The 20,512-nt window shown below is 41.6% G+C and overlaps 1 protein-coding gene across 1 annotated transcript in view; it reads left to right on the top strand.

Annotated features, from left to right (window-relative positions):
• The window catches only part of jade2 (jade family PHD finger 2), a gene marked incomplete at both ends in the record, with an annotated part of 131,284 nt that overhangs the window by 67,504 nt on the left and 43,268 nt on the right, over nt 1-20,512 (top strand). Inside the window, 5 exon segments of the mRNA XM_079237798.1 lie at nt 1,102-1,197; nt 1,199-1,270; nt 7,355-7,471; nt 16,112-16,570; nt 16,952-17,116. Coding sequence (XP_079093924.1) covers nt 1,102-1,197; nt 1,199-1,270; nt 7,355-7,471; nt 16,112-16,570; nt 16,952-17,116 — 909 coding nt within the window.

The following is a 20,512-nucleotide window of genomic DNA, read 5'->3' as shown; positions in this document are numbered from 1 at the left end:
ACAAAAAATGAATATATACTTCTCAGGATATATGTACTATATGCGTGTGTGTATCATGTACTATATATGTGTATATACATGTATTTGAAGATTACTATATAACTAGGAGTTTGAATCTGTGTATGGGCGGATCAGTATGTATGTATGCAGCGGCTTTCCCAATGTTCTCCGCATCTCCGACACTGTACAAAAATGTACCACTCGCAAAAAAAGGTCAAGTCTGTGATCCACTCTGTGATCCAGTCTGCATACAGTATGTGAGACAGTCAAGGCTCGGCTCGGCGTCTGGTGTTCAATGTCCGCGGCTCGGGAAGGTCTCGTAAATTAATGATTCCTTGTCGGCAGAATCGATAGCGCTCGTACAGGAAGTCAATATGATGTGAGAACGGATCTTGGCGATCTCGAAGAACTCTCTCCCTATAAAACTAATATTGCTCCTTCATCAATAAGGAAGGGAGCTGCCTTTTTTGTCCGGTGGGAGTGGACAACTTATCCAGTGAATTTCAGTTAGCCTGCGCTGAAGCAGGTTAAGGGATTTGGATGTGTTGCTATGGTGATTTTTCCAAACTTGCTTTGTGGAACCGAAATGCCTGACATGCGTCATCTTATCCTGAAAATGATCCAGCTAACTCAGTAAGCCAGGTACGAGGAACGGGGCCCAGAACACATAAAATACCTGTATTTGTATTTATTTTGTATTTATTTTTTGCGCACAATTTACAAACAATTCTGGGACCAGCCAACGAGGACTTGCATTCTTTCTAATGGCCATCAGGGGGCGACTCCTCTGGTTGCTAAAATAAGTCTGTCTTGTCTATGAACATTATTTGGCCACCTTCTAATGGGGCACACCATGCTGAGGAATAGTTTGAGGTCTCATCTCTGCTAGCAGCCGTTTAGCTTAGCATAAAGATTGTGTCGCCGTCCAAAAGGTACTAGAGCACCTTTAAAAGTGCAGCGATCGACACATCATATGTCGCTTGTTAATCCGTAGAAACCCGACCAGGTGGGTCTGGGTTCTATCCCCTTCAGACCCGACCTCTTCGTCTTCTGCTCATCGTCACCTCTCCTCATCCTCAATTCTTCTTTACCCCCATGCAGGCGTGTTACGGCATCCTGAAGGTACCCCAGGGCAACTGGCTGTGTCGGACCTGCGCTCTGGGAGTCCAGCCAAAATGTCTGCTCTGCCCCAAGAGAGGGGGGGGCCCTCAAGCCCACCCGCAGTGGAACCAAGTGGGTCCACGTCAGCTGTGCCTTATGGATCCCTGAGGTAAAAATGGCCAAATTATCCAAATGTCGTATGGTGCGGTTTCCGGTTTCTGTTCTGCTTGCCTCAGTGTTCAAAGGGTTTTGTTCTCTACGCGTCTAAAACCTGATTTCACCAATCAGAGACCGGCCTCCCCGTGTGTTGTGTGTGTTTCTGATCGCACATCGAGATGTGTTGGGGTTGCACTTGATGCCACCGTTGATATTAGTATCCACGCGTCTTCTGGAATGTCTTCAAATTCAGCACGAACCTCCACCTGGACTCAAGGATGAACTGATTCGAATATGGAGTTCAAAAGTCATCGTGGCCTCTCATCCGTCCCATTGTCGTAACAGACATGGATGTAAACTGCAATTTAACTGGTTGGCGCAGGCATCCAATCGCGAGGCAGGGATTGTATTTCATTTTTAAAAAAAATGTTGTTGATTTTAATTTTAATTGTATTCTTATTTCATTATTTCATTATTTTGTTCTTCTTTTTTCATCATTATTTGTGTTTGCATTTATTATTATTATTATTTATTTATTTCATTTGCATGTGCATACAGGTCATCGTCAACATGTGTAAAATCCATCTATCCTGTGCAGTCAGAAGCCACATGGACCTGAAGTGTAAGAGTGTGTGTGTGTGTGTGTGTGTGTGTGTGTGTGTGTGTGTGTGTGTGTGTGTGTGTGTGTGTGTGTGTGTGTGTGCGTGCGCGTGTGTCAGAATGCGCTTGTCACTGCACTTGTGTTTTGACTGAACTTCTCTTCGTCTTTTGTCGTCCTTGCCTCAAAGACGTTGCCTCCGTCTCTGAAACACTTCAACTTTAGCACTTAAGAACGCTCTCTCAGGTGCTTCAGGTGCGTTTTTTTCTTTACACTATTGACATCAACAGAAACTGGAACACACATTCAAGTTCTTAATAAGAACGAAGGTAGAGAAAAAGAAAATCTCTCATCTTTAGAATCCTTTAGCATTAAGATTATGGCGTTGCCGGGCGCTCGCGTTGCATTCAGGGTCAGTTCAAGTGATGCATTCATGTTTCTTTAGGTGTTCACCGGAAACATTTATGCTGAATGAAAGTTAAAGAGCCGCCTGGAAACAACTGTTTAGTTGTATATCTGTCGTAGCTGCCAGTAGCTCCTCACGGGACACGAAAGCTTAATTCATTATTTATTTTATTTTTGCCTTCAATACCTTTTAAAGCGCTTTACAAATAAAATGCATTATTATCATTATTATTATTACTCAGAGGGCATTCTCTTGGGGACTCGAGACAGACTGAGAATCCAGCTACCGTGCACGGGAAGTTAAATTTTAGCATTTTGAAATGTCCTTGAATTTTGTTCGAGTCTAATTTTAATATAAAACACATATTCTATATGTACGTAACATACTATAAGTAACCCCGCCTCCTTTCTATACTAAAACTACTAGTTATGAGAGTGTTCACCCACCCCGATGTGACCTCGATCCTCGAACACTCACACCTGTCAGGTTTCTAATATTCATCTGTGGTTTCTTTGTTCACAACAACCACTTTAAACACTTTGTGACGCTCCTCCAGTTAAAAAAAACAACACTTTTTGTGCGTCTACGAGTGATTTAAATGGATTCACAAGGAACCTGTTTGCCGCTTTTTTCCACTCCTGGGCCCTATTCTTCGTACCTGGATTACTGAGTTAGCCGGATCATTTTCAGGATAAGATGACGTAGGTCAGGCTTTTCGGGTTCCTCGAAGCAAGTTTAGAAAAATCACCATAGCAACACATCAAAAAATTTGAACCTGCTCCAGCGCAGGCTTACTGAAATTCACTGGATAAGCTGGCCACCTCCACCAGACAAAAATGGCAGGAGCGATATTAGTTATATTAATTTTATAGGGAGAGAGTTCTTCCAGATTGCCAAGATCCGTTCTCACATCATGACTTCCTGAACGAGCGCTATCGATTCTGTCGACAATTAATCATTTATTTACGAGCCACGGACATTGATCACCACACGCCCATTGCCTGTCTCACAGACATAGACTATCACCCGCTGCATGCCGTGCTGTTCGTAACATTTATTTAGCGCTTAAGAAACTTATGGATGTATTAAAGCATTCATAATTATTTGACAGTGTTATTAGTACACCATAGATATCATTATTGTAGAAAATTATTAAGGTGGACTCGTGATAAGAATACAAAGAATCAAACACAATTTATTTTCACTGCTTCAATTGATTGAATTTCTGATTGTGAATAATACATACTAATCCACCCATACACATATTGAAACTCCTAGTTATATGGTAATCTACACATATATGTATATACACATATATAGTACATGATACATACGCACATACAGTACATATATCCTCATAAGTATATATTAATTTGTATACTACTGCCAGCAGGCACATTTAAATAAATATAATCTGATTGATTTGGGTGATGAAGCACTTAAAATTAGCCCATACATTTTCCCAACACTGACGCATTTAACTTGTCTGATATATTTGCGGCGCTTATGTCTCGCAGCGGGGGCGGTGAACTCTTGGAAGACTGAGTTCATTTTCAGTCGATTTTCTCGATTTGACATCATTTCTTAAATTCACCTTTAAGGCACTTGCATATAAGATACATACCCATGTTTTACATCATAAATTGCAGAACCATCTCAGCTCTCTATATAATGAAGCACCATTGTCATATGGCAAAAGTGTAAGAGAAAATATGACTCTAAAGCTTTACAAAAGCAGTGAAATATATGAATAAAATGGTAGATACATATAAATAAATGTCTAAAACTAAATTTTTTTTATTAATTATTTTTAGTCGAAATATGGTCTTTCACACCTTTCACCAACATGATAAAAATGGGACTGAGAAATGACTTCATACTGCAGACAAAGCTTCATGGGGTGTGTGTAAATGAAAAATGACCAACACGTGAATCCTCTCTGTAAAATAAATGACTACTGGTCACTACTAAGTTCACTGAAAGAAAGTTACAATTGCACACCAAAACCCGTAACAGAGATCCAGCAGGGACTATGCTCAGCGCATGAGCTAACTGTGCTAACGGCTAATGTAAACAAACTATGTGCGTACCTGCGTTACACCAGACTCGAGCAGCAAGGGAGCAGGACCAGCTAAATGTGCTCACTCTGCTAGTATAAATATGCTATTGCAACACAAAGTTTTGTATCTAAATACACTTACCCATCTTCAAATGGATCCCTTCTGTCTGCATATACCTCTTGGTCGCAGCAGTTAAAGCCTTCAGGGTTGTCCTCGTCAGCAAAGTCGCAACCACAGCTTCCTCTGTAGTGAAGTGCGTCCTTCGCCATAATATCTCTCTTCTTTATGGCCCTGCTGATGGAACCGGCCTGGAACCAGGCCTGCCAGCTGCCATGGCCCTGCTGATGCCCCTCCTCTCTACCTCCTTCTGCTTAATGGATCGTGGCTATCTGGATCATGGACCATGCCTACTACTCATTATATGAATAATTTCATATTCATGCACATTCATATTCATTGAATGTGCTGTAACTCTGTTACGTTATTCATTCTGGCCACATGACATCTATTGCTTCTGTCCATCCAGGAAGAGGGATCCTCCTCTGTTTCTCTCCCTTAGGTTTCTTCCCTTTTTTTCACTGTGAAAGGGTTTTTACTATCTTTATTGGGGGAGTTTTTCCTGATCCGATGTGAGGTCCCGGGACAGGGATCTCATGTGTACAGATTGTAAAGCCCTCCGAGGCAAACTTGTATTTGTGATGTTGGGCTATATAAAATAAACTGAATTGAATTGAATTTATGAGTGAAAACACCAGCGTGTTTACAGAGTTCATATGTGTAGATACATGCTGGGCCTTTGTGAGTTTCGTGAGTGTTCATTGGTTCGTTGATTTCACCAAATATTGACAGACATATGATTCAACAAATCACGGTGAAGTATTTCGTGTGAGGAGACTTTCTTGGCACAGCGTAATATGACACGCCGATGCCCCTAACTCTTGCCTGATGAAGGTAAAATGTTGCTGGACGCAGGCAGTGGAAGCAGGAATTCTCCTCTTTCAGCTAGACGTAAAATTATATTTCTGCGATGTATTATCGCGAAGCTATGAATATTTTAGAAACGTAGAGAGTGTCATACCCAAAAACGTTGCAAATACGTTGCGAATCTTTTGCTGTGAATGCAGCATTAGATTTTGCCATGATTAAGGTATTGACTTCCTCATATGCGTTCATGATCATCTCCTGCTTCTCAGCGGAGAAAGAAAAAAGGTGGTGTCAGTGCTTGATTATTATCCCTTCTGAAGAGGAACGGGCACGCGCTTTTATCCAGATGACTGACGTCTGGTTAGAATTATTGAGACCGTTTCTGCACGGATCAGCTGTTGAGAAACCGAGTTAGCCTGATGTCAATCATCTCGCTAATTTCATCTGAATAATAGGGCATTTGATCGACTTTGTTGAACCACGTACGAGAAATAGGGCCCAGGTGTCTTGATGAACCTTTTTGGAACGCTTAAAAACATAAATACACAACGGACCTGAAGCCACCTGCTCGTTTCAGAGATTGCTTCACGCCTTCAAACCGCTCAGGTGTCCACGGCCTCTTCAGAACTGGCTCCCACGGCAGATCTCCCGGTGATGAGGGACTCTAACCTTTTTACTCCTAATTGCCTTCTGTCACCCTCGCAACACTGGCTAAATTTCCACTGAATATGATAGTCGTGGAAATTTCCAGAAAAAAAAGAGCGCTGTTTGTGAGAGTGCCATTCATAGAGAGTGCTGGTGTGTGGGTGTGGGTGTGAGTGTGTGTGCGTGCGTGTGCGGGAATACACCACCCAGCCTTCAAATGATACAGACCCCCTCCCTCCAGCAGTACGGTGTCTAGCTGCCTTCAACCCCTAGAGAGAGGTCCCTCTTTAAACGGCTTTTCACAACGCACAGACACACACGCACGCACGCATGCACGCACACACACACACACACACACACACACACACACACACACACACACACGGAGCCCCTCTTTTAAAATGCCTTTTCATTGACACTCTGATTTCCACCCATTTGCAATGAAGTGATTTCAATTTTTGTGTCAGTTTTCTCTCTGACGGCTTTGAAATGTGAAGTAATTGGAGCTTGAATCTGCTAATCAGGGAGCTTCTGCACACACACACACTCTCTTTTATTGTCTGAACGCTGCTCTCTATTGACACCGATCGAGTCTCCTTTCTGTGAATGAGCTGACGAAAGGAGGAGGTAGAAAAGCAGGTATAAGGGCGAGCAGGGAGAGAGGGAGGGAGGGAGAGAGAGAGAGAGGCAGGGAGAGAGGGAGGGAGGGAGAGAGAGAGAGAGAGGGGGGGTCCGACTACTCACTGGAAGACACTGAAGAAGTGACATGGTTTAAGCTAGTGGTTCTCAAATGGGGGTATGTGTACTCCAGGGGGTACATGATTAAAAAAATATATCATATATATTTAAAATTGTTATTTAATATATATTCAATAAAATATAAGTGTAAGTTCAGAAAAAGAATTGTATATATTGTATATTAAATCAGACCCTAAAGGCACATTGCTGTGTATTACATCTTTTTTTCAACCCAAAATGCTTTGCACTGGTCAAGGGTCCTCGGCTGAAAACACATTTCACAGGGTTCATCACAGAAAAGAGGTTGAGAACCATTGATTTAAGAACCACTGATTTAAGCCACAGTTAGTTTAGAGGAAATGATTTTAATCAAGCGGAGACCCGAAGTTGATCAAGAGATCTTGTGCTAAATAAATAACATGGTTGAAGTATCATCTCCTTCTTTCGTATACATTGTTGACATACATCTGTAATAATGAATATATTTATTTTTATTTTTAACAAAACACACAAAAAAGTAGTAAACCTCACATTTGAGAATCGAGAACAAGTATTATGTTTTTTATTTCTTGCTCAATAAATGTTTGAAATGGTTAATTTAAGGTTTTTTTTTTGTCTATGGACCTAGCAATTAATCTACGTATGATTATCGCACTGCAAATGATCAAATATAACCGTGGTGATGATGATGATGATGATGATGATGATGATGATGTCTCCCTGCAGGTGAGTATAGGCTGCCCAGAGAAGATGGAGCCCATCACCAAGGTGTCCCACATCCCCTCCAGCCGCTGGGCTCTGTCCTGCAGCCTCTGTAGAGAGCACACGGGCACCTGCATCCAGGTATGAACGTGAACATGAATATGAACATATGAACATGAACATGATTGCGCACGGCCACCTCCATACAGGTATGAACCTGAACACGTCTTATGTGCCAGGAATCAAACTAAATATGAGTTATGTTATGAATGAAGTGTGGGGCCCCTCTTAACATTTTGCGATGAAAAACATAGAAATAATAATATATAATATATACTGTCAAAAAACATTATATACCAAATAATTTAAATAAGAAATATACCGTGTTGACGCGCTAAATGTGTGTGGGAGACCGTCAGCCCCTGTCAACAACCAGTTAAATGTGACCAAATATAATATATCGCCGTTCATCATCACTGAGAAAAGCCCCTCCCCCCAGTCGGGGCGCCGGCCAAATCTCTCTCTCGAGTCTATGGCAGTGAGTAAACGGTCGTTACGGCAAGGACAGCTTCTCATTGGCTTATAAAACTCGAATCTTCGGGCGCACAAGTGTGCACCCTAGCCAATGACATTGTTTCTTATTGCAGCGTGAATTCGTCGAATCAGAGACCTTTATCATTCCCTCACATTCCATATAGCTCCCACGTAGCCACGCGAGCAACACTAGCAGAGACTTTGATTATGTTAGTATGGCGACTGAAAACTCTGTGGTATCTCTACGCGAAACACCTTTCAACCGACGATCAGATGTTGACAAGAAGAGGTTGAAAGAGTTGGGACCCGAACGTCCGGATTTAAAAATTCAGCAGCAAAGCACTGACCGCGGGAGGACGTACACCCGGAGCTTCTCCTCAAGCCTATATGCTAACCGGAGCTGGTTAGCTGGATGCTAAGTGTGGCGCAAAGCAGTGGCTCTGAGCAGCCAAGGAAGCGCCGGGCTATGAAGGAAGATGAGCTTGGAAGGATTGCTGCAGAGGTGAGTGTCAAAATCAGCAGACGCCTGTGTTCGAGTTTAATGTTTTATCTTTCCCACAGCAGAACACATGTTGGACATTGTTAGATTTGGGTGGATATCATATCAGACTATAACTTTATCTAAAATACCAATTCAACCCCCAATGTGTGTGTGTGTGTGTGTGTGTGTGTGTGTGTGTGTGTGTGTGTGTGTGTGTGTGTGTGTGTGTGTGTGTGTGTGTGTGCGCACGCTCCAGGCTAGAGCATCAAGGTGGCTCCTGGCCTTTTGTCTGTTGATGAGCCATCAAGACACGCAAAACATAGTTTTTTGTCAACTCTGATTGTTGGCTTTTGTCTGTAGTATGAAGTCTGTTTGTAGTAGATATTTCCACACAACTTATCTGTCTGTCTCTCTCTATATATTTATCTGTAGGTTTGTGACACCATACTTGGACACACCAGGGAACACTTTGCCTTCAAAGACCACCTCACCAGTGCCACCTTACTGCAGGGCCCCCAGTTTAAATTTCTTTACAAGTAGTGGGGCCTACTCTGTCAAACACCCAATGTAAAATGTGAGGTCTCTCTTTCTAAATCTATTCTGCTCTAAATCTCTTTCATGTGAGGGTTTGGGCACCTCTTTTATTCTGTAAACCTCTGAAACCCAATGTTTCTTAAACCATTCTGCTCTGAACCTCTCATGCCCAAAGTTACAGTTTGTTGATAGTGTTGAGTACTGTGTTTTCTTGAAATAAAGCTTTGTTTTTTAGAATATTCTACTCAAAACCTCTTTTCTTCTCATTGTGGAGTGCTTTTTAAACCGCGCCGCCCAACTGCGCCCCCCCCCCCCCCAAAAAAAAAAATCACCAGCCGCCACTGGTTTCAACAATAACCTGAAACTAAGACCTTGGATTATTATTTTAACAGAAGAAATGTTGTAATCACGTATCATTTATTTCTGCTTTTCATGCATGTTTAGCGCGCTCGTGTCATGTTTCTAGGCGGCTGAGCTTTCCTTCCTCTTTGTCCCTTTCCCCCCTCTTTTTCTTCACATGAATGCTGCACATCATGTGCACGTGTTGGAGCGAAAGCAAGCTCACAGATGAAATTGGTGAAAGTCATTTAACTCTGTGTAAAAATCAATATTGAGGTTTCACTTTTGCAGCTCGTTTTTTTTACAAACAGACGGGACGCCGCTTCTGAAAGGAAGCCTTCTCGACATCTGGAGCTCAGAACCCCAGCAAAGCTCTCGGAGAATCGTTTTTAACGAGAGCGAACCACTTCCCGCTTCCCGTTGGTCCTCAGCAACACGCCCGCCGTGACGCAGTGGACTCGAACACACGGGGCGGAGGTCGTTCCCAAATAGGCGCATAGACGCAACTGCAGCGCTGATAAAATAGAGAGTAGGTGTCACTACTGGAGCGGTGATGTTATTGGGAAATTTCAAGTCTTGCTCATTCTTGAGGGTTAGGGTGAAACATGGCGGCTCGATTCCGCTTCTAGTCGCTCCATAGAAGAGAGGAAGAGTCCGGTTGTAAGGGGGAACAAACACACACACACACACACGAACAGTCTCTCAGCAGCACAGATCATCACAGTGCTTCGCCCCCTACTGGGCGCGGTGGATCCGTTTGACCCCTGCGCCTCTTAAACAACCCTCCGACACTCGCCCACTTCCCCGGTGATGAGCCCCACGGGCCATTCGGCTTTAAAAGGGCCCTCAGGGAGGATTCCCTAAAAGCACCGGCTCTTCGTTGTGTGTACTTACGCGTGCCGGGTATTTGAGCCCACGAGCATGTCAGGATGTCTAGTGGTTTTCGATGTCACAGGATTGATGCTCGAGATTAACAGAGAGGACTTGAGCCAGGGTCGTCCGCCGGAAGAGAGAGCCTCTCTCTCTCTCTCTCTCTCTCTCTCTCTGTCTGTCTCTCTCTCTCTCCCGCTTTCTCTCTCTCTCTCTCTCTTCCTTTTCTCATCACAGTCGGGTGTCTTAATCATTTTTCCTGCATTAATTAGAGACTTCTCCAGGTGCAAAGGGACTGGAAATTAGACAAGAAAGGTTTGTCTATTTTTTTGTTTGGGGGGGGGGGTATAAAAAAATGAAGCACTAAGACAGTTTGGAATATTTCCATTTTATTGAAGGGTGCAAACTCAAAACATGGGTTATTGGGGTTAAATACTTTAACAAGTGAAACAATTATATGAAATGCATGATATGTATGATGAGTAATGCACTCATTAGACTGGATTAAGAGTATTTTAACAAGAAGGGGGATAAAAAAGGAAAGTGGACGTTAAGTAGGTCGATCTTTAGGATTTATGTTGTAAGCGCCGTATAAAACACCACATGAAAGGCCTGAACAGACTAATCAATATGTGAGGGGAGTTCGAGTGTAACTGGAGATGGACACCACGTCGGCCTCGACTCCCACCGGGCGGGACGTGTTTGATTGGAGGAAAATCAAAGGTTATGAAAACCGGACATTTCATCAATATTCCTCAGGTGTCGGGCTTCGCTCTGCGGACACGTGATTAATCAATCACAACTAATACATTTTTCATCAGGAATTCCTCACTTGACAGTGTCTCCTGCCAGATTGGGTTCCTTAAATTATGCCAAAAAGGATATTTGGAGCATTTTTGGAGAAAAATAATCATCTTTTTGAAAAAAAAAAAACAAATTAAAGCTGCTCGCAGCTGTGACTGGGCCCTCGCTTCAAGCACGTCGCAAGCCGGGGTCGCGGGCTCTCCCGGCCTCGAACATCCGCCTGGCAGGCGAACGTTGCATATATATTATATATATACATATATATCAGGGGTGTCAAAGCTTTTTTCACCGAGGGCCACAAACAGAAAAATATATGAAAGTCTGGGCTACTCAGGTGAGGTATATGGCCAAATGAATCAAATGAGGTCAATTATGCATATATATATATATATATATATATATATATATATATATATATATATATATATATATATATAAAGAATCACATCAGAGGAAATTTGGCCTTTTGGGCCTTTTCCAAGCTCCAGTAGAAGTCGGTAGGGAGAGAAACTGAAGCTGGTTCTTCAGAGATTCATCACTGCATCGCCATCAGTTCTAGTTCAGACTCTCTTCACTTCTTCTGCATCATCAAGAAGGGAGTCGAGAACAGCTTGCATTCTTTCTCAATGGCAGAAAGATCTTGGAAGCGCAGACTGAGTTCTGTCATTTGATGTGATGACAGACACATATTTCCTCTTTTTCGCAGAAAGGTTGACCTCTGGAAAATGGAATATGTATATATATTTTATACATGTAAATATGTATATAAATATGTATAAAAGATAAAAATAAGTATTAAAAGTGATCAAAAGCTTGAGGTTTCATGGAACGGCGTGGAAGTGGTGTGACGACTATTGCATATGGTTCGTGATCATGCAGCAAGCTGTTGTAACTCAACTGTACTTTGTCAAAACTGTTCCAAAGTTAACATGCTTTATGAGAGGCATGGCTGGAAGACTTCTGCATGCCAATATTAACTCATAGTCAGAGCGCCACCTACTGGGAAACTATGGCAATTTGAACTAGAAATGAAGGACGAAAACGAAGTTGGCCGACTTCTGGTACGGTTTAGAGCATGGTCCCAAGAGAGTTATTTTTAAGTTTATATGTGGCACATACGCCTATCAAATATTGTATATCTATGTTGAATGTACTGCAAGGGCTGCTTTGTTGAATTTAGTTGAATTTACCCCTAAGAAGTGAATGGGTCCTTTTCTTTTGAACACAATGAGATACAAACAAGCTTTTGATATATTTTCATGAAATTGAACCTTTAATGATCCACAAAGAATTTTGTACAAGTCGAAGCCAGCGTTTAGGAAGATTTGAGGAAAAATTGTTTTTATCAAAATTCAAAAAGGTGGAAATTCTAAGCCGGCGGACTTTAGTGCGACCAAGTACTTTTTTGTAGAGCAGACACAACCGGACATGTGTGTCAAATTTCAGGTCAATTGGTGATAGGGGGAAAAAACTGTGGGCTTTCACAACTCGCAGGTTGTCAAAAAAAAACATGTTTTTTAGGGGGCACTATCTGACTTCCTGTACGGTTTAGAGCATGGTCCTAAGAGAGTTATTTTTCAGTTTACATGTGTTACATATTCTCAGCAAGTCTCATACATGTAGGTCAACCGTAGCGCTGGTGCTGCTTAATTGAATATTTGTAGGGGGCGCTATCGAGCCAAAGTTCCATTTTGAGTCATTCAAGTCATATCAGGCAACTACATCTTTGCCTTTAATTGTGTGTGCCAAGTTTAGTTACGTGTCGAGCATGCCTAGTCCCTCAAAAGTGACTTTGTTGTTGACCGCGAAGGATGGGTCGCCACGGCAACAGCGTTTCACGAAACATCAAAATCTTTAGGGGCTGGCGTCATGAAAATCTTGTGTTTGTATAGAAGTAATTTGATGTCGATCCGACTGACCTACTAAGAGAAGCAAGCCAAAGTATAGAAATATTTACTTCCTGTTACCATTAGGTGGCGCTAAGACTTGAATAAAAAAATAGACTGCACATGTCTTCAGGCCTGGAGGCTGATCAAACATGTGAAACCTGGAAAGGATCTTATCATGTGGAGTCAAGTTACATTGGTTTAATCGGTAATAGCGAAGTATCGAACTTCCGCGATACTCCCACGCGACGCCGTTCAACGGATCCTTACAATCTTCAAGGTGATGCATTATCAATGTCTTAAGTCTCTTCCGACACATTTTGAGAGGGATCTGAATAATCTGTGAGGAGCACGGTGTACAAGTAGAAAACATGTAACTTCCTGTTGCCTTTAGGTGGCGCTATGACTAGGATTAAAAATGATCATATGGATGTCTTCAGCGTCAGGAGGTCATGACATGAGAAATATGGAGCAGGTTACATTATGTACGGCCGAGTTAAAGCAACTTCCATTTTCACGGAAAATGGTGTCTCTTTGCCGCTGCTCTGCGCTCACATAGTTCGATATTTTGAAAATCCTGAAATAACATTACGTGAAATAACTACGTCAGTGCTCGGGCCCTATTAATAACACTTAGCATTTCAATAGGTCCTCGACTCTGACTAAGTCAGTGCTCGGGCCCTAATAATAAACAGAAAACTGCATGTTAGAATAACAATGAAGAATATGAATGTTGAGTTGTTTTTTTGTCCTGTCCCATATTTATCATTCCTGTCAGAATTACACTTATTTATCAAGCGACTTACTGCAAAGTGATGGCAAAAAAAAGTTGTATTTTTATTTGTTTGAAATCTTTTTGTAGAAATTAACACGTTAAAATAATGATAAGCATGAAATACTTGAGAGAAGGAAAAGTAAATTAAATTAAAAAAAATCGGTGTTTTTGTGAGAAGTCCTCACTCAGGATTGACTAAAACTCTCCCTGGCTGAACCGAGCCGGTACGGTGAAACAACACATCTCGCTCAACCTTTTCGTCTTTTGACACCAACTTAGCGAGAGCAGCTGCCGCGACTCACCCTGACATTTAGGGAAAGTTGGGTGAACAGTTTAAACTGTAGCTGTCTTTTTCTGTGGTTATCGGATCACGACTTCTGCTCCTCCATCTCTGACCTGTTGGTTTTTACTCACTGGTTTAGTGGATTGAGCTGTGTTGTTAGATTAGGAGGGGGAGGGGATGGCAACTTAAACAAAACATAAAAAAACTCTCTTAGTTCGCCGTTGTGCATCTTTATGGACGATAGGAAGATCACATGTCACATGATTATTCTGGCCAAAATAATCGCGATTCGCAATGTTATCTCGATAATAATAATAATAATCACTTTACCATACATTTAGTTAACAACTAAATATCTTATTGCATCACAGATCAGATTTATTTTTCTTCTTTTCTCCGTTGTGTGAGTGCTTTTTTACATATTCCTTTATAAAAATATAAAAATACGTGGTAGCACTTTAAAATTACTGCACGATATTTAGAAATATATATTACTTAATTTACAAATGGGGAATCCATCATTTATAAAGTATGAAAACCCAATCATGGAACGCATAAGTCAAGCTTATTAATCAAGAATAAAACATTTATAACTGTTTATGAATTGCATACTAATGAGTGTTCATGTTGGAAAAAATGCTTTATAAAGGATGAATTAAGTGTTTATTCATGCTTTACTAATGCTAAATAGTGTGTACTTATTAGAAAGTGCTACTAAATATTTAATGTGTGCTATTCATGATAGTGGAAATTCAATTGCTATTACTGTATTTATTTTTTCTTTTGGGATAAAATCCTTTTTCGTCCCATTTCTACTTCCTATTAGAATAGGTGCTAAAAAAAAAGTTGAATCAGTAATTCAGGATTATTTGTCTGTCATTATTTATACTGTCATTTTTTTTTTTGCCAAAAGCATTTGAGCGAGAGAGGAAAGATTGTTCTTTTTCCTCCAGTCAGGTTCTTCATCACACCGCTCATAAACAACTCAGTGAAGAGTCACCAGCCTGCTGAATGCTGAACTCAGCACAAAGCACGAAGCACAAACACCGACCTGCACACACACACACACACAATCACACCATGCCTGGAGGGACCCAGTGGGAGGCCGCCTCTTGGTATGACCTGTAATGGATAGCAAAACACACACACACACACAGAACGTCAGCGGAGATGGGGAATCGTGTTTGTTGTGACTCGGCTCGTCTTTCTGCTTTGCTGAACTCGTATTGGAGCCTGATCACAAGAAATGGACCGAGAATGACACTTTAAAGCAAATAGCTGACAACGCGTCCGAGAAAGTGTGTGTGTGTGTGTGTGCGTGTGCGTGTGCGTGTGTGTGTGTGTGTGTGTGTGTGCTTGAGAGAAAGAGAGTAATAGTGAAACAGTTTTCTTGCGTTTCCATCTGATTGTCTTTTCACCCGCCGACATAATTGCCAATCAAATGATTTCCACCTTCCATTCTCACTGTTTTCTCTTCTCTATAATTACTCTGCTACTTCTATTTTTTGGCTCCCTGCATCCTTCCCCGCTTCCTCCTCTTATCTCTTTCCCGCTCCGTCCTCCACTACTTTCCTCCCTCCATCCAGTCATATCTCATATTCATGGACAATACTTTATCGCCTTCAAAGAAACAAGTTCAACATTAAATGCATTATAAAGATACACAGTTTGAATTTCCTGGAAACAACTAAACAAAATATTAAATATAAATGTAAGACTTCCAAAGATTTCCGAAGCATCTAAAAAGCAAATAGTTCTTCTTTCGTCAGTGAATATTTGTGACAGTCACGTGTGCAAAGCTCTGATAGTCATATATGTTACAAAGATGTTACAAAGAGGATACAAAGATGTTACATATATGTAACACAGATGTTACATATCAGTAACACAGATGTTACATATATGTAACAAAGATGTTACAAATATGTAACAAAGATGTTACAAATATGTAACAAAGATGTTACATATAAGTAACACAGATGTTACATATATGTAACAAAGATGTTACATATATGTTACAAAGATGTAACAAAGATGTTACATATATGTTAGAAAGATCTTACAAAGAGGTTACAAAGATTTTACATATAGGTTACAAAGACGTTTCAAAGATGTAACAAAGATGTTACATATATATGTTACAAATATGTTATATATAGGTGACAAAGATTTTACAAAGATGTTACATATATGTTACAAAGATGCCGTAATGACGCTATATTCTCTCTCCTCCACTGACTCCCCCCTCTTCCTGCTCTCTCCCTCCCCCGCTCAGTGCTGCATGCCCTCCTGCATCGTGGCCTTCCATGTGACGTGCGCCTTCGACCACGGTGCGGAAATGAGGACCATCCTGGCCAAGAACGACGAGGTGCGCTTCAAGTCCTTCTGCCTGGACCACAGCTGCAGCGCCGGCCACAGCGGCGCAGGAGTCACCAGCTTCTCCGGTTCGACCGGCTCGAGCAACATCAACCGCACAGCCAGACCGGACTGGGCAGCGACCATAGCCACCGGGGCCGAGCTCCATCAATACCAACCAAATATCAGCGGCGACGCGGAGCCGAGGCCGGTGCTGTACCCGCTGCCGGTGTCGGCGTCCGAGCGGGCTGAGCGGGAGGAGCTGGAGAGGGAGAAGGTGAGCCAGAGGAAGCAAAAGCTCCAGGAGCTGGAGGACGAGTTCTACCAGCTAGTGGACCCCCGGGAGGTGGCCGAGAACCTGGCGCTGCCCATCCCCCAGGTACGTTCAGGAACACCATCCACCGGAAATGATACCGAGCACTGCCGTCTAAAAGATGCTCCTCCACCAGCATCATTTATGTTGCATGTGTGACCACGTTTAGATGCAAACAAACACCGCCAGAACACAACTGCCTACTGCTTCAATTAAAGTCAAACTGCTTTTTATACGTGGGGATGAAAACTCTGTATCATTCTTTAATGGAATAATACTTATTCCTGAGAAGTTGGACATTTACAGCAGTTTTTAAAGTACAATCTTCTATCAATTAAGATATATTCAGGTGTTATAGAGTTAAGAACACAGTTCTATAAACACAGTCTCTTTGATATGCCAATCCGCTGACTGTACAATATTGAATATTTTTGCTTCTTCTTGAAGGTGGACTTCCTGTATCAGTTCTGGAAGATGAAGAGGAAGGCCAACTTCAACCGACCTTTGGTGACCTTGAAGAGGGACGAGGTGGATAACCTGGCGCAGCAGGAGCAGGATGTGCTCTACAGACGCCTCAAGCTCTTCACACACCTCCGGCAAGACCTGGAGCGGGTGAGTGTGTGTGTGTGTGTGTGTGTGTGTGTGTGTGGTATGAGGCCTGTTAAAGTTGTTTCTTTGCACAGTGCAATATTCAGACAGGAGGTTATTTTGTTTATATTGTGTGCATGTGTTTGTGTGTGTGTGTGTGTGTGTGTGTGTGTGTGTGTGTGTGTGTTTGTTTTTGCACACTCATCAGTGTGCTTGCTAATATTTAAGGGGGTAATTGAATTATATATTTTTTTAAAATGATCATTGACAGTGTCATATAACGTAGATTTTTTTTGTGCTCCCATGAATATTAATGTTGTGTGAACGAACGGCCTGGAGGACGGAGGCATAATGAAAGTGTATGAATGACACTGAGTGAATGAACGATAACCCAGCGTTGAATTCACCCACGCAGACATTAATTTGGTTATTCCTGTGATTTGTGTTCTCCGTGACAGTTTATTCTCTTTATTCAAAAGTCAGTTGACGATTTTTAGACCGGTTTTCTAAAGAACGAGCGTCTCCTGGGATTTGGAAAGAGAATAAAACGAGGAGGAGGTACCGACTATATATATATATATATATATATATATATATATATATATATATATATATATACACAGTTGTGTTCAAAATAATAGCAGTCCCACATCACTAGCAAGATAAATCACTGTTTTTGTTAGAATTTCAACTTCTACACTGCAAGTAAGTTTCTAGAAGGTTTAGTAAAGGTATAGAAAACCAACAGACCCAACAGGCATGACGTGCATGCTGCTGATTTTGTGAAACTGAATAATTTACTGAAAGGGGCGTGTTAAAAAAAATAGCAATGCCGAGTTCAATTAGAGAGGTCATTGATTATGTGAACAAAATAGGTGTTAAACAGGTGGCCCTTATTTAAGGATCAAGGCAACTGACGCTGCTGTGCATTTGTCCTTGAAAAACAGAATAAAATGGGTCGTTCAAGACACTGTTCAGAAGAAGAAGAATTAATAAAAGAGGGGAAAACCTATAAAGAAGTGCAGAAAATGATAGGCTGTTCCGCTAAAATGATATCAAACGCTTTGAAATGGCAGCCAAAACCAGAAAGGCGAGGAAGAAAAAGAAAAACGACTATTCGAATGGATCGGAGAATAACCAAAATGGCAAAGGCTCAGCCAATGATCAGCTCCGGGAGGATCTAAGATTGCCTGCGAGTACTGTAACAATCAGACGACGTCTATGTGAAGCCAAGTTACCAGCAAGAAGCCCCTGCAAAGTCCCATTGTTAAAAAAAAGACAGCGGTTACAATATGCCAAAGAACACATTGACTGGCCTAAAAGGAAATGGCGTAATATTTTGTGGACTGATGAGTAAGATTGTTCTTTTTGGGTCTAAGGGCCACAGACAGTTTGTCAGACTTCCTACAAACACTGAATTCAAGCCACAGTGAAGACGGTGAAGCATGGTGGTGAAAGCATCATGATATGGGAAAGTTTCTCGTACTACGTTGTTGGTCCTATTTTTCGCATATCAGGGATCATGGATCAGTTTGAGTACATCAGAATACTGGAAGAAGTAATGTTGCCGTATGCTGAAGAGGAAATGCCCTTGAAATGGATGTTTCAACAAGACATTGACCCCAAACACACCAGCAAGCATGTCAACACTGCTATTTTTTTGAACATTATATTTCTTGACTTTCTTTAAAATATTATCAAATTCAATCACTTTTTCCAATTTTCTTGCTTTGAAATAGAATGTGCAGTGTCCCCAATGCATTTGTGTTCATTAAAATACAATTTATTTGAAGAATTTTGAAGTTTACTCACCTTCTTAAACACACTGCTATTATTATGAACATAACTGTATATAGAAATATATATCTCCTTTTGAAAGACTTTTTCATGACTAGACGGCATGTCATTGAGAGGGAAGCTGGTATTTGTAGTCCTTATAATCTCCTCAGAAATATGTCTCGGTGCTAAGTGGTCACCAACTGTTGGGGAGGTCAGGTGAACTCAAACCTCCAGAAGATGCAGTCTGTGTGAAGGCAGGAGACCTGTGGTGGAAAACCAAAGAATCAGGAAGTTTCTGAGCTGCAGGAGGCTTCTCAGGTTCGTTAGTTCAAAAGAGCAGCAGCTTCTGAGGAAGACGTTGACCTCTGAGAAAGAGGCGGAGCTTGATAGTTGCATGTTTACTGCATGTTTTGGGACATTATTGGGCTTTCTTTGTCGACCACATTCTTGTCGTGTTTCAGTCTTTACACAAGCTTTTGTAACTGATTACAATCTTTTTGTTATTTTCTCGTCTACTTCACCCCGAGTTCAGGGGCGGGACTCAGTTAACTCTTTAATACCTCAATCTTAAAAAACATACGGAAAAAATCCACCCAAAAAGAATCCGCGTTTCCTCCACAAATCCTCTTAACGAGCAGTTTAAATGAACTCTCTCGCTCAGCAGACTTTAAGATAAACCAAATCATCTGGTTAGACTATGTCTTCCTTCGTTTCTCTGGCGTGTGATTTGATATGTTTTAGCTTCACTGATTTCCTTTTGGCTCAACCTTTCGGCAGTTCATCATCAACCAAACAGAGAGAATAACACACAAACACGAGCAGCGGTTCATCACCAGGTGACGAGTTTTAATCGCTCATTGGCTTTTACAATCAGCCTCTGCTGGTGACACAATTTATGTGGACTAGAAGAGTTCTGATTCAGCATCCCACAGGACTGAATTTGCTCACCTCTTAATTTGCTCACCTCTTAAAAGCCCGCAGCTCTTTTTTCCTGTCTCCCAAAAATGAGAATTGTGATTTTTTTAAAACTAAAACTGTGCTATCTCCTCATCCACTGTTCCGATTAATTCATTTCAAGCTAAAGTACCGTAACCCTTGTGAGAAGAGACGTGTGGATTTACATTTTTTTTTAAAGATCGTTAAGTTTGAATAATTCCGTAAACTCCTTAAAATGACTAAGCGATTATAACGTTTCACTAAAACATTCATAAGTCCCCCTTACAATTTCAGTCATTTACATATGTTGTTTGTCATGGTGGGACTACTTCAGAGTGTGTTGTAGAAGTGGAGCATACCACTTCAGACTTCAGGTAAACTCATCCCATCAATATCAGCTAAAACAATACAACATTATGTCTCTTTCTCTTCTGTTTCTGATGTTGCGATGTGGCTCTTTGGCTTAACTTGAAGGAATCTTGCGTCTCACGATGGTCTCGAGGATTCGTCAAAGTCTAAGTAATGGCTGCAGTTTGAGACACGTTTGAGACGCTTGTTGCCGGGAGGCCGGGACGTCAACGGGCGACATCGTCACTTCCTGCGTTCACATGCGGTTCGAACGGCAACGAGGCGTTAAGTCTCTTTGGCGTTGAGTCTCTTTGCCGTTCCTCTTCGACGGCGCTACTCGGAGGTCTGACAGAGAGG

This window comes from Taurulus bubalis (assembly GCF_910589615.1).
Source record: "Taurulus bubalis genome assembly, chromosome: 2".
Lineage (NCBI taxonomy): Eukaryota > Metazoa > Chordata > Actinopteri > Perciformes > Cottidae > Taurulus > Taurulus bubalis.
Note: the sequence above shows the minus strand (reverse complement) of the source record. Positions and strands in the feature narration are given on the sequence as shown.